At 35.5% G+C, this 13,665-nt stretch overlaps 3 protein-coding genes across 8 annotated transcripts; 2 read left to right on the top strand and 1 right to left on the bottom strand.

Annotated features, from left to right (window-relative positions):
- Nucleotides 1-3,028: 3,028 nt before the first annotated feature.
- On the top strand, nt 3,029-5,254 carry LOC111806747 (zinc finger protein WIP2). Its single transcript, XM_023692186.2, has 2 exons — nt 3,029-3,535; nt 4,604-5,254. The coding sequence occupies exons 1-2, from the start codon at nt 3,110-3,112 to the stop codon at nt 5,057-5,059; spliced, it is 882 nt and encodes a 293-aa protein (XP_023547954.2). The 5' UTR covers nt 3,029-3,109; the 3' UTR covers nt 5,060-5,254.
- A 577-nt stretch (nt 5,255-5,831) lies between these two features.
- LOC111806748 (thylakoid lumenal 19 kDa protein, chloroplastic) lies at nt 5,832-6,918 on the bottom strand. The gene is made up of 2 exons (XM_023692187.2): nt 6,453-6,918; nt 5,832-6,360 (listed from the first exon to the last, which is right to left on the bottom strand). Exons 1-2 carry the CDS (start codon nt 6,886-6,888, stop codon nt 5,984-5,986), a joined length of 813 nt encoding a protein of 270 aa, XP_023547955.2. The 5' UTR covers nt 6,889-6,918; the 3' UTR covers nt 5,832-5,983.
- Nucleotides 6,919-7,242: 324 nt separating this feature from the next.
- LOC111806746 (E3 ubiquitin-protein ligase makorin) lies at nt 7,243-13,595 on the top strand. 6 transcript variants are annotated; one of them, XM_023692185.2, is made up of 7 exons: nt 7,245-7,502; nt 7,943-8,030; nt 8,137-8,921; nt 9,223-9,292; nt 12,494-12,582; nt 12,660-12,712; nt 13,144-13,595. In XM_023692185.2, exons 1-6 carry the CDS (start codon nt 7,492-7,494, stop codon nt 12,694-12,696), a joined length of 1,080 nt encoding a protein of 359 aa, XP_023547953.2. In that variant the 5' UTR covers nt 7,245-7,491; the 3' UTR covers nt 12,697-12,712; nt 13,144-13,595. The 6 variants fall into 6 exon arrangements, with proteins under 6 accessions (XP_086985153.1, XP_086985154.1, XP_023547951.2 ...); XM_023692184.2 differs by having other exon boundaries at nt 13,138-13,595; XM_087129027.1 differs by lacking the exons at nt 12,660-12,712; nt 13,144-13,595 and adding an exon at nt 11,357-11,633 and having other exon boundaries at nt 7,243-7,502; nt 12,494-12,588.
- The last annotated feature ends 70 nt before the right edge of the window (nt 13,596-13,665 follow it).

Raw genomic sequence — 13,665 nt, 5'->3', positions numbered from 1 at the left:
CTATTTTGGGGTTTGGGTTAGTTTAGTTTAAAACCAACCATATGATTGGATTTATTATTATTATTATTATTATTATTTGGGTTTTGTCGTATTGAATTAAATTAGAGACTAAATTATATCGTAATAATTAGGCTAATTATTTTGTTCCTCGCCCTCACTCTCATAATAGCTGTCATTAGGAGAATTCATTTTTGGCATTGCTCCAACCAACCTACCTTTCTTTTTGACTTCCCATTACTTCACCCAACATAATAACTTTACTCCCATTCCTCATCTAAATTCTTCGACCCGAATCTCCGACCCGAACATACTTTCATGCTCGAAAAAAATTAATATTTATTATAAAATTTTAATCAGTCGAGTTATATTAAAATTTATTCCGAAAACTATTAAAAATTAAAATAAAATTTAAATGTTTGAATGTGGTACTGCCAAAAATAAAATAATAACGAGGAGTCATTTAGAATAAAATTAAATGTGAAATTAATATGGGAGACTGGAGGAGGTGGTTATTAGATTTGGTTTTTAAATTGTTATTTATTTATTTATTTATTTATTTTTAGGTCATCTCTCTATCTCTGTACAGTATAATCTGATTTTTATTTATTTATTTATTTATTTATTTATTTATTTATTAAAAGTTTAAATATATACCTTACGAGAGATTCCCAAACCTAAAGGGTCTGAGAGCTTTTTGGATTTTTATTTGTTTTTTCATAAAAAGCCACGACCGTTTCGATAATTTTTTTAGACCGAAATAATTGAACTGACACGACTTATCTCATATCTAATTATTTTATTTTTTATTTTTACAAATTAAATTAATTAAGGTAAATTTTAAAATATTAATATCAAGTTTATTATAAGCGGTCTCTCGGTAGGATTCCAGAAAAATCAAACCTTTTAGAATTTTCTTTCAAAGTTGTCGTATTTGCTTATAAGTGGATTAAAGTAGTGATGTTGAGGTGTGAACCAATCTTTATCTCTGTCCCTCAATCAATCAATGGCAATACAAAACAAAACAGTGAACGTTACAGCAAGCTAACGATAACCTTAAGTATAGTAAGATAAAAAAAAAAACTTGGAATTAGGGTTTGTACGTAATTGCTTGGTGACTCGAGAACCTCGAATAGAATTCACAGTCCAACCTCATCCAACACATCAACCACATTAGTTTAGTATTCTTAATTTTTTTAAAAAGTAGGGTTGGGATGGGTGCAACCCTATTTTTGGGTCAGTTGGGTTGACTCGGAAAAAAAAAAAAAAACATAATCGAGACTATATGTGAGATCTCACGTCGGTTTGAGAGAGAGGAACATAGTATTTCTTATAAGGGTGTGTTATTTTGACGGGAAACTTAGAAGAGAAAGGTTAAAGAGGACAATATTTGGACTGTTTCGTTATGAACCGAAGAACGAGACAAGCCGCATAGAAATGTTGTATAGACAAGACATAACATAAAAATAGTCAATGTCACTTCGTTAACACAAAAGAAAAGAAGTGGATCCCCATAAGAAGTGAAAAATGAGAGAGAAATTTGATTGATTGACAATTCAATATAAAATTTTCTTTGCATGCTTCAAGCTAAAACTAGGAGCTTACTAAATCATTATTTTATTTTATTTTATTTTCAAAATTATTTATTTTTATTTTATTTATTTATTTCTCTCTCTCTTTCCTAATCTCCCAGGGGACAACCGGCATGTACTCTCTGACGCTGTCGTTTTCCCTTATTTATTTATTTATTTATTATCTTTTTCCTTCCAGTTTGCAGGGGGTAAAATTTTCCACTTTCTTTCCTTAAATCTTTATTTAAATAAAAAATAAAAAATTTCTTTGTTTAGTTTCATTTATTCGAATTCTGTCATTAAACCAAATTACAAAAATAAAAATCAATTTTGTTATTATTATTGTTATAAAAAAAAAAGTAGATATTTAAAATAAGGAAATAATGTTTATAATTAATTTATTAAATTAATGATTTAAGCCTAACATAATTCAAATTTAATCCACCAATTCAATGTTAGGAATAGGCCTCGTCCCATAGTATTCCTCACTTATAAACCCATGATGAACAAAGTGCGCGCGCCTCCCCTTAATCGAGGCTCGACTCATTCCTTTTCTTTTGGAGTTATTTGTTCGATATTTGAAGATTTACCATGTTAGACGAACACGACTCTCCACAATGGTATGATATTGTCCACTTTGAGTGTAAGCTTTCATGACTTTGCTTTGGGCTTCCCCAAAAGATTTCATCCCAATGGAGTCAGTATTTCTCACTTATAAACCCATGATCATTCCCTAAATTAGCCGATGTGGGACTTCCATCATCTAACATCCAAAACTACGGCAACCAAAGAGAAACAAAAAAATTTATATTTGATAAAAAAAAAATTATGTCGTAGATGGTTGTTTTAGTATAAACACGAGTGAGTCCGACGCTCGAGAGAATCTGAATAGATGGATGTTCATGATGTCCTAATGAGACAATCGATATATAGGGTTAGTTTGCAATGGATATGTTCGAGCAAGCCTAGATTCTCAATGTGTCTCGAAACATGAAACAACATCACGATGCATGAATCGAGTTGTTGGGAATCAAAATGACAATGAGATGCGGTGTTATTGTATTGTAACACAATGCAAACATGGATAACGTGTGTGATCGAACAATCTTAGATTTTGCACAAATGATGTTCAATTGGCGAGAGAAACCCTTGTCAACGGTCTAATGAAGCTACAAAGAGCGAAAAATGAATATGAGACTTGAGTTTCCCTTCAAGTTGGTTATGAACACGACAATATCATGACCATGAAGATCATAAGTATAGGTCAGACCCTAAACATACCTACATTTCTTAATTTTTTTTTTTATGATTGTCGTTAAATGTAAGAACGGATATTAGACACGACTCGAGGATTAAACAACGACCAAACCTAATCCACATCGCTTTCTCTCTCCTCTTTCTCTCACTTCTTATTGATATGTTACACTGTACTGCCCAAAGTACACAAAAAGCTACGAAAAAAAAAAAAAAAAAAAAAAAAAAGAGAAGAAAAGAAACCCTTCAAACCCTTTTTTCCGTTTTGCAAATCCCATCATCCAAACATGACAGACCCTAATCACTCCAATTCCTTCAACTTCATCCCTCTCCCATCCTCTCCGCCTTCAAATTCCGGTTTCTCCCAATGCCGCCACCGTCCTGCTCCTCCTCCGCCACCGCAAGCCCTCCCTCTCCTCAACACCTTCTCGGCGGAAACCACCGATCATCCCTCCTCTTCCACCAGCTACGAACACGACTCTCCGCCACTAGCTCTTGACTTCAGCCTCTCTTGCCCTAGCTCCAACTACTCTCGTTCCATCTCGCCGGACCCCACTGGGAAAACCCTCGACGGCGATATTTCCGACCACCCTTTGCCGATCTCCGGCAAAGGTCAGTTCTGGATTCCGACCCCATCTCAGATCCTCATCGGTCCTACTCAGTTCTCTTGCCCTCTTTGTTCTAAAGCATTCAATAGATACAATAATCTTCAGGTAAAATTCTTTTCAAAAACCCTTTTTTTTCCCCTTTTGATCCATTTTGATTCCTTTTTGTATTGTAATTTTGTTTTGGGGTTTTGATTTAACGGGTCGTGAAATGTTCTTCCTGTCCCTTGGTACTTATATTGGAAGGAAGATCGAGTTCTTGCATTCAAACCATGACTTCTTCATTTTTTTTATTTATTTTGGTTAATTTCATAATAATTATTTATAATTTTTTAACAACATGTTTCAGTTATATTATATCTTTTTTTAAAATTATTATTTTTAATTTCCATTTTTTTGCAGAAAAATTAACAACATTTGAAGGTGTTTTCTTCAGAAAATAATAATTAAGAACAAAAACATGTTTTCCTTCTTCTATTTTTAACCAGAAATAAATTAGATTAACCTTTAAAATTTACTTAACTCTTTTAATCTAAAACTTACATTTAATTACATACCATTTAAGTAATTGTTCTAAGCAATATCAAATATTTTTAATCTAATTTTTATTGAATTTGGTTAATGAACGGTTAGAAATTACGATCATTTACAATGATATGATATTGTCCACTTTGAGTATTAGTTCTTATTGTTTTACTTTGGTTTCTCCAAAATACTTTATTCCGATAGACATTTTACTTATAAATTCATGATATTCCCCTTAATCGAGTCTCGACTCTTTCTTTCTCTGGAGCCCTTGTATAAAGTACACCCATTTTTCGATACTTCAGCCATTTTGACTACACTTTCGAGACTCACAACTTTATTGTTCGACACTTGAGGATTCTGTAGACACGACTAAGTTAAATGCATGATTCTGATACCTTGTTAGGTACCACGAACATTCACAGTGATATGATATTGTCCACTTTGAGCATAAAATCTGCCCAAAATGCTTCATTCTAACCCTCTCGTGCTAAAACTTTAATCGAAAAATAATTCCTTTAATGGGTTTGTGATATAATTAAATTTCCATCGGTTTAAGCTTTTGGGTTGATGGTGTCGTGCTATAATTTGTCGGGTAATGTCATTTCGTGTTTCGTGTTTTCGATTGATTGATAGTATTTGAATGTGTAGATGCACATGTGGGGGCATGGTTCGCAATACAGAAAAGGACCAGAGTCACTAAAAGGAACACAGCCAACGGCAATGCTTAAGCTGCCATGCTATTGCTGCACGCCAGGGTGCAAACACAACATCGACAACCCTCGGTCCCGACCGCTCAAGGACTTCCGCACCCTCCAAACGCATTACAAGCGAAAGCATGGAATCAAGCCGTTCACTTGTAGAAAATGCACCAAAGCCTTCGCGGTCAAAGGCGATTGGCGAACCCACGAGAAGAATTGTGGCAAGATTTGGTATTGCTTTTGTGGCTCGGACTTCAAACATAAGCGCTCTCTCAAGGACCACATTAAGGCCTTCGGTCGTGGACATGGTGCACTTGGCCTTGACTACTTTGACGACGACAATGAACCTGGGTCTAAACTTGAACACGAACAACACGAACCTCAACTCCTCTTCCATCTCCATTAATGACATCCTTTTTTTTGTTGTTGTCGTTTTTGTGTCGTGTGTGTGTTAAATAAGGCGTTGAACGATCGATGTTCATCGTCGTTATGTTCTGTGTATACGAAGCTGCAAATCATTTAGTTGTAAAGTTCTTGGATGGACATTGTGTTTTAGCATTCCTTTTGATTTTTTTAATATGACAATATCTTTCTTTTTTTTTTTTTTTTCGTCACTTGGGAAAAAGAAATAAATATAAAAAGGGCATTATTTCAGATGGGGTACTATTGGAATATTCTCAAAATAAGAGGGCTATTATCGTAAATGTCTTCCGCCCTCCAAAATGGGCCGCGAGAAATGTTCATGGGCTTTATATCCTCTCGTTAAAATATTTCATCATAGTTTTTTCTTTTTCTAAATTTTTAAAATATATTATTTATTCTCACGTGAAAATTATTATTTAACCAAAATTTAAAAATAATGACTAGGTTTAGTATTTAAGATTTATATAAATAAAATTGGATGATTAAATTTAAAATCCACTAAAATAAATTAATATTTTAGATATTTAAAATGGTTGGGAATTCAAATAGTATATAAAATTTGTTTATTTAACCTAAGAGAGAGACATGTTTTTACTAACCCTGTTGCACTAGGGGGTCAATGACGAGTTGAGTGATGACTCGAGTGTGATCGGTGGAGCTGTATGATGAACATGTCCATCCTTATCGCCAGTAATGATATTGTTTAGTTTGAGTATAATCTTTTAGGACTTTAATTTTTATTTTTTCAAAATGACTTGCCGTAACTAAGAACGTGTTCAAATGTTCGAACTAATTCGTACACAGCTACAGATTTCCATCATTCGAGAATAAGCATGTAACAACCAATTCGTACACAGCGACAACACAAACCTCTCTCCGATCAAATCTCCGACGATGCGACCAAAGCTTAATACGATCCGATCGTCTTGAAGGATTCATGAACATGCCGAAGCATATCCTGATCTCGATTCCACTCCGGCGTTGGTGCATTAACAAAATGCGCATACAGCTTGTTCTTCGCACAGGTCACCGATATCAAACTGTGAGTTCCGGCGCCATCGATCTCATACTCGTAATAAATCTGTCCATTCTCATCCTTCTTCTCCTCCGCTGAGAAGCTCTCCGCGCTCGCGATCTGATCCTGCAAATTAACGTCCGATAGCGCTAGGTTATTCAGAATCACATCCTTTGGCCCTAATTGCCGGATTCCGGCCAGGAAAGTTAGGTATTCTTTCTCCGATCGTTTCTTCGGATTGTAAAATTCGCTATCGGTTCCGTTCGTACCTGCGGAATCAAGAAGCTAAAATTGATTTTCGAAATGAATTGAACTATTCGAGCACTTTAATTTAGGAATTTCCATGGCGATTTCGAAATACCTTTTTCGACTTTTGATACTAATCGCTCCTTCCAGCCGTCCGGCACGTCGTAGACGTATTCCGCCGAGTCTTTCTTGTTGGCGTTGCCGCCAAGGCCGCCGTAGTTGGCGGCGCTGGCAGCGGTACCGTAGTAGACGTTGAATGCGGGGCCGGCGTCGGCCAGTGACGGTGGACTAGTGCTCACAATCGCGGCTATGGCGATGGCGCTACCCGCGGCGGTCAATGAGGAGAGTGAGGGTTTGGATTGAAGGATGGGGATAATTTGGGGCTTTTGCGGCGGCGAAATTTGCGGCAGTTTAGGGGCGGTTGTTCCGGTGGATGCAGCGGCGGCGGAGAAGAACGCCAATGGCGAGATTGCTGCGGCCATAGTGAGCGATTTTCGTGGATTTTGGATTTCTGGTTCATCTCGTCTGCGTAGGATTTTCTCCTTATCCATTATTTTTCCATTTTCCTTATTTTTCTAAATTGTTTTTTAATTTATGGAATTTATATATTAAATGTTTTTATTTATTATTTTAACTTTTTTATATTTATTATCCAATATGCTTCTAACAAAAATCTAACGGTCACTATTCTTACCTAAACAGACAGCTATGCCGAAAGAGAGAACCAATTAAATAATTTAAAGCTATTTAAAAAAATAAAATTTACATTAATTCCTTGTAGTTGTAGCCCCAAACTTCGTTTTTATTACAACAATGCCCCGATTTTCACACGCGATATCCCATTTCCGTGCAGGGGTATTTCTGGAATTTTACCGAAAATGAATGGCCAATGCTTATATTGGATACTGACCGCCAAAAAGCCCTAGGCACGGCCGTACAGGCGCGCGCGAGAGCTTCTTTGTTTCATCGATTGAATCATGAACTGCGTTGATTTCGTTATTTTTTCCTCTTTTCATTTCCCTCCATTGCTTTTATCTTATTCAAATCATCTCTTAGCCGTTTAATCAACCAAGCAATCGAAGAGGTTTTCTTGCTCGATTTTTTGTCCGTTTGAATTGGATTATCTCCTCTCATCGCTTTTAGTTTCGATCGCCATGTCTAAACGGTGAGTTCTTCGTTTCTATAGTTTCTGTTATTTTGTTGTGATTATACTTCTTTATGTGTTATTTGTTGATATTGTCATGTAGTTGATTGTTTGTTTGTTCGTTTTCTCGCATATTTGATGAGTATTGATGATCATCGCATCTTGATATTATTTTTCTTCAATAACATCTTAATGAATTATGAGTTCAATACATCCTGTTTAGCAGAAAAGTGGAACGTAATCGAGTGACCGAGTTATCTTGATCACGCTTCTTTTGGTATCTGGTTTAATTATTAGGTATATGCTATTTCTAGTGGCTGGTTTACCAAATGTTAACTACTTCTGGCTGTGATTATAAATATTTGGAATTTGAGTTTCATGAAAGCTGTTTTGTTGAGTTGTTGTTATAGATGCTGGATTTTATGTCTATGAAGTTTTGTTTACTTCGGTGGTTTATTTAGGGTCCTATGCAAGTATTTTTCGCATGGAGCATGCTTGAAAGGGGAATATTGTGAGTTTTCGCATGACTGGTCGGCTCCACCAAGCAATGTAAATATTACTTCCACTCCTCTGTGTTGCCATATGTTACGATATAAACCAACAGTCGGTTTGGCTCTCCGATCATTCTCTCTTTCTGATGTATCATTCATAACAGGTTTGTACTTACTATCAAAAGGGAAGGTGTGCTTTTGGCAGTCGATGCAGATATGACCATGTTAAAGTTTCTCAAGCGGAGTCATCAGCTTCTTCAAATTCTCAGCAACCTCATGTGTCTGAATCTGTTTCTATAGCTCATCCCCTATTATCAAGGCCACTTTCTCCCTTACCTGGATCTACAAGCGAGTTTGCTGGTTCAAAGATATCCTGTCCTCCCTCGCACGTTCAAATTGTGTGGAGTGGAGAGTCTGAGCATCCAGATGGTCTTGATGATTGGAGGAATGGGGAGACAAGGATTGTTGGTCCAGCTGATATACCTATTTGTTCTTTTGCTGCTGCTGGAAGTGATTGTCCACGTGGTCAAAATTGTCCTCATATTCATGGGGACTTGTGTCCTACTTGTGGAAAACAATGTTTACATCCTTTTAGGACTGATGAAAGGGAGGAGCACATTAAAGCGTGCGAGAAAAAGCAAAAACATCTAGAGTCTTTGAAACGTAGCCAAGACATAGAATGTAGTGTCTGCCTGGAGCGTGTTCTTTCTAAAACTGAAATAGCTGAGAGGAAATTTGGGCTTCTCTCAGAATGTGATCATCCATTCTGCATTTCTTGTATTAGAAACTGGCGCAATACTTCATCTACCTCAGGAATGGATGTTAATAGTGCTCTAAGAGCCTGCCCAATTTGTAGGAAGTTATCATACTTTGTAATTCCAAGTGTCATTTGGTATTCTTCCAAAGAAGAAAAGCAAGAGATTGTTGATAGCTACAAGTCAAGGCTGCGGTAAATTTATGTTCTTCATTCCTATTATGTGATTGCATTCTGGAAACTGTTCAATTTTTTTACATTCTGTTCATGTTTTCTACTTCCCTTTTGTTTTTTGTTTTTTTTTTTGCCAAACTCGTTGTTGTCTTTGTAAGTTATCATGCATTAAATGTATTCTGAAAAGCTCCATAGCCCATAGGAACGATCATCCAAAATTATTCAGAAAATGGAAGCTGCATAACTGCTGAAGTAATTGTATGATCTGTTGAGATAATTTCACTGCTCTGGATTTGTGAGTTTTTATTATTTTCTTGCACAGATCAATAGATTGCAAGCACTTTAACTTTGGAAACGGGAACTGCCCATTTGGATCCAGTTGTTTTTACAAGGTAAGTTTATCTCTGAAAGCATTTACTCGGTTTCTTTTTCCTAATTGTTCTCTTCTAAGCATGCTGGATGTTGTTGTTGTGGCCTTTTATGTTGTCAGGAACTTGCAATTTTCCTGAACTTTATTCTTCATCCTTTTATTTTCTTTATGCGTGTCCAAATTCATTCTTTTTTTCTTTTATCGATCATTGATATTCTCTGAATGGAATCTCAACTTGTTTGGTTTTGCTAATTTATTAATGCCCCAGGAAATGTATTAAATAGTTACATGTTTGGCTTCCTGGCCATGAGTTTATGGAAGGAATTCTTTTTGAGATCTGGATATGGAAATATAGGGCAACAGAAGACTCTTGTCATTATTATCCTCTGATGGTTTCATAAGCCACCCCATTTTCCATGGCCATCCAATCATGGCGGGTTAGATATGCTGAATCATACTCACCTGTGCCTCCTAGTGTTACATTTTATTCTTTTGGCACACTATACCAAGGGTGACTCTTTGTTGTCCAATTTACTTTTTATTTTACTTTTTTAAAAAAACCTCAAGGATGCCCTCCATTTCTCATAGGAATCTTCTCTTTGGAATCCCTGCTTCAATTAGAATAGTTTGAGGACCAGGATAAGGGATGAAGTTCCTTTCTTTGCTCCCACCAGTTTTCCTACTCTAACCAAATTTTATAAACAAAAATTATTTTTGATGTATACTATAGGTAGTCTGTATCCTGAACTTTTAGTTTTCTATTTTTAAAAATTTATGCTTGGTTATTAACAGGTTTCTTTGTTCTTTAATCTATTTTTAAAAATCCTAAACAAATTATTTTAAAAAAAGTAGATTTTAAAAATATGTTCATAATGTTTGAGGGGTGGGTGGCTATGTATTTCATGTTCTTTTAAAATGTGAAAAGCCAAAAAAGAACTTAAAAAAAATCAAATCTTTGGGTAACAATTTCTTCATTTTTTCAATTAACTTTGAAGAATGTTTTAAAAATCTTATCCAAATTTTCGAAAGAAAAAACAAAAAGAAGAAAATTAATCCCTAAATTTTTATTTTTGTTTTTAAATTTTGACGAATCATCTTAAAATGTTCTTTGAAAAACGAAAAAAGTAAGGCTGGCTTTTTGGTTTTTTGTTCTTCTCTTTTAGAAAATTTTATAAACAATGAGTTCCTTGTTATGTAAGTTTTTTTTAAAACCAAGCTAAGTTTTGAAAACCTTAAAAAGTAGTTTTTGTTTTTTGAATTTGGCTTGATGTCACATGAATCTTTAGCAAATATGAATGTTTGAGTGTTTTTTAAAAGTAAGCTAAGATTTGAAAACCTTAAAAAGTTGTTTTTAAAATGTATTTTTGTTTTCAGGATTTGGCATGAAGTCACATAAATCTTTCGAAAATATATGTTCAAAAATCTTCTGCAATACTTTTGTTTCCTCTCTTAGAAAAATTTCCCGGGCTCAATTCTGGTTAAAAGTGATGTGCTGACTACCTTGACTGTTTGGCTTTGCCAACTCTGTTAGTAATGCCTAATTGGTTTTAGTCAAATTACTAGTACGATGAACATGAAATTATATAGTTTGGATGCCGAGATCGTATTACTAGACCTTTTACAATTGATGGATGGATTCCCTGTTTCAAATTAATAAAAGTAATATACTTACAGGTGTTGGATTTGAATGTGTGATTATGGGGAGAGAATTGTAGGTTAGCACTAGCAAGTCAGGCAGGACGTCTTCTAAACAGCATTTTGTTGATCTTTGCATGCTTGCCAATCATCTGCACTTGCCTATTTTAGAAAATACATATGCAACTGCTCTGTCACATTCATCTTCGTCTCCATACCTATATGAGCTGAGCTGCAAACTCAACGACCCTTGTATTTTTTGTGATGTGTCATAGGCATCACATAAGCAGTGCTGTTCATTTTCAATCAGCTTTTATGGTAGATATTGAAAGATGTGGTCCATAAATGGATGTTATCTGCAGATCTATGTGCATTCTGTTTGTCATTTAATTTCATTAGAGCAGATTGGCTTTCCAGTCTTTTGATTGATACACTGTTTGTTGTGTTCCAGCATTTGGTCAAGCCTGGTTCATACTCATGGAAATATCACAGGCCACCTCCACGCCGACCACGATCACAGAGAACTCCAAACAGATCTAATATTGTGGATATGGATGCCTTTTTTGATATGTTCGAAGACTTAGAGGATTTGGATTTTAGTGCTGAAGATTTAGATTTTGAAGATTTAACTCCTTTGGAGATGGCATTTGTTCTAATGCAGTTGGGTCGTGAAGCTAACTCGTCAAGTGATGAGGAGAATATTAGATTTTGAGATTCCTTTTTCTTAGGTAGTTGTAACCTGATGTATATTGGGTCTTCGACAAGTTTCTTTCTTGTCTTGTCCAAAAACTTTGAAGATTTGCTATTCTAGCATTTTTGGCCACCTAGCAGTGCCCCATGTGCAGGAAAACAATTTGTGGACTTTCTTAATTGTCGTAAATGCCATGTTATTGGGGAATTATATTTTGCAGAAGGCATTAGTCATTTGTCCAGGGGAAAATTAGTCTCGAGTTACCAAGATGACGATGGTCAGTTTATATAAGAATGCGTAGATTATATTATGACTTCTTAAGTGTTGTATTTTACTACTGGGAATTAGGAATATCTGTTGCTGGCTATCAGGCTATCTTCTTCATTCATAGATTTTTCTTAGAGTTCTGTTTCACCCTCCTGCATACCCAAGCCAAGTATGCACTCCTAATATTTGATTTGTGCATTTAGCGAAGTTCTATGCAGACTGATACCAGTTTGGTTGTTTGTTGTCCAAGTATGCCTGTAACTTGAAGTGAATGTTCGATTCATATGTAATATTATCCAAAATAGTTTTCCCGTACGTGGACTCTCTCGCATGACGATGCTTGTTTCTCGAATGAAGCCTTTCTTTTTGCAAGTGGCTCCTAATGTTTGATTTGTGCATTTAGTAAAGTCCTGTGCAGACTGATTCTTACCAGTTTGGTTGTTTGTTATCCAAGTATGCCTGTAATTTAAGTATATTATCCATGAAGTCGTTTGTGGACTTCCTCACATGATGATGCTTGTTTCTCGAATTTTTTAGCATTTCTACTTCCGTTGTTACATGCATCTGCAATGTACTCAGCTATATTAACTTAAAAATGAGATTCAAAATTTGATGTGATTCTCATTGCAGCACGCACATTGGGATGGCCGGTTGGAAGAGATAACTCTGCGTCATATTGGGAATCAAGATGGTCTCACTGTTATCGCCAAAAATATTAGGTTTTGTTTTGTGGATTTGCTTCGTGTTGTCTATTTTTGTTCAACGTTACCTTTTATAAATTTGAAGCTATTTTCAGGTTGTCGGAATTTCTCAGTGACTTGCATATCAGGTGAAGAATCATTCCATCAGGTATGAGAACACACTAAAGACTCCTCACCCCTAGAGTTCACCATCATGCCAATATGATGTTTACTACGTAATCTTGCACATTTTAGTATGATCATTATTAATTTTATATTGCTAGTCGTTTCCTACTATCATAAGGTTTTGTTTGGACTTCGTAATTCAGTATCTTCATCAATTGAAACCCAGCATATTTTATTCGAAACGGAGTCGATTAATGTTGGCACAATCTGTTATCACTATATTTCAATGCCAAATTTTATGTATTGTATTAGTCTTCAATTATACTTGCAATATCATCTATGAGTTTGAAAATCAGTTTCAGATGCGCTATTGCCTGAAATTAACAATGTAGCCCATGAAATGCCAACCTTTGTGTATTATTAGTCTTCATTTACACTTGCAATGTAATTGAAGAGTTTGAAAACCAGTTTCAGATGTTGAATTGCTTGCTGGAGTCTGATTTTGAGAAACGAAAGGTGGGTTACCGAGCACGGTTCTTCAAACTTCATCTTCTATGAATCAAAATGAAGCTGGAAGACATTATGTCATACTAGGAATGAAGGCAGCAACTCCAAGCTCTTATTCTTCGGATGATGGTGAAGTAAATGTTATCACATCACATGTGGAATAAATTGTAAGGGTTCTACGCTGTTGTTGTTGTTGTACTAAACATTGGAAAATGACCGAATGTATTGATTTGTATTTTAAGAGGAAGATATATGTGAATGTCAATGTCAATGTCAATGTCAATGTCGTGTGTGGTTTGGTAGAGAAACAAGAGAAAAGGAAACTTCAAGGCTAGCATACATTTTATTCACCTCCTACCTCCTCCCATCTGAATGATATCAATTTGAGCTTAGTTCAATGAATACTACTCCGTTTTTTATGTTGTAGTTTATTTTATGTTGTAGTTTATTTTATGTTGTAGTTTATGACTTCATTTGAGTGGCGACGAC

The sequence above is a fragment of the Cucurbita pepo genome, chromosome 12 (genome assembly GCF_057944985.1).
Source record: "Cucurbita pepo subsp. pepo isolate OVF chromosome 12, ASM5794498v1, whole genome shotgun sequence".
Classification (NCBI taxonomy): Eukaryota; Viridiplantae; Streptophyta; class Magnoliopsida; order Cucurbitales; family Cucurbitaceae; genus Cucurbita; species Cucurbita pepo.
This window is presented reverse-complemented; position numbering and strand designations above follow the sequence as displayed.

What these genes read in the sequence shown, in the direction of transcription:
- LOC111806747 (XM_023692186.2), top strand. Translation starts at nt 3,110, where the DNA reads ATGACAGACCCTAATCACTCCAATTCCTTCAACTTCATCCCTCTCCCA. An exon ending in ATAGATACAATAATCTTCAG is followed by an intron (nt 3,536 to 4,603) that starts GTAAAATTCTTT and finishes TTGAATGTGTAG; the next exon opens with ATGCACATGTGGGGGCATGG.
- LOC111806748 (XM_023692187.2), bottom strand. Translation starts at nt 6,888, where the DNA reads ATGGATAAGGAGAAAATCCTACGCAGACGAGATGAACCAGAAATCCAA. An exon ending in AGTATCAAAAGTCGAAAAAG is followed by an intron (nt 6,361 to 6,452) that starts GTATTTCGAAAT and finishes TTGATTCCGCAG; the next exon opens with GTACGAACGGAACCGATAGC.
- LOC111806746 (XM_087129027.1), top strand. An exon ending in GGTCGGCTCCACCAAGCAAT is followed by an intron (nt 8,031 to 8,136) that starts GTAAATATTACT and finishes CATTCATAACAG; the next exon opens with GTTTGTACTTACTATCAAAA. An exon ending in GATCCAGTTGTTTTTACAAG is followed by an intron (nt 9,293 to 11,356) that starts GTAAGTTTATCT and finishes GTTGTGTTCCAG; the next exon opens with CATTTGGTCAAGCCTGGTTC.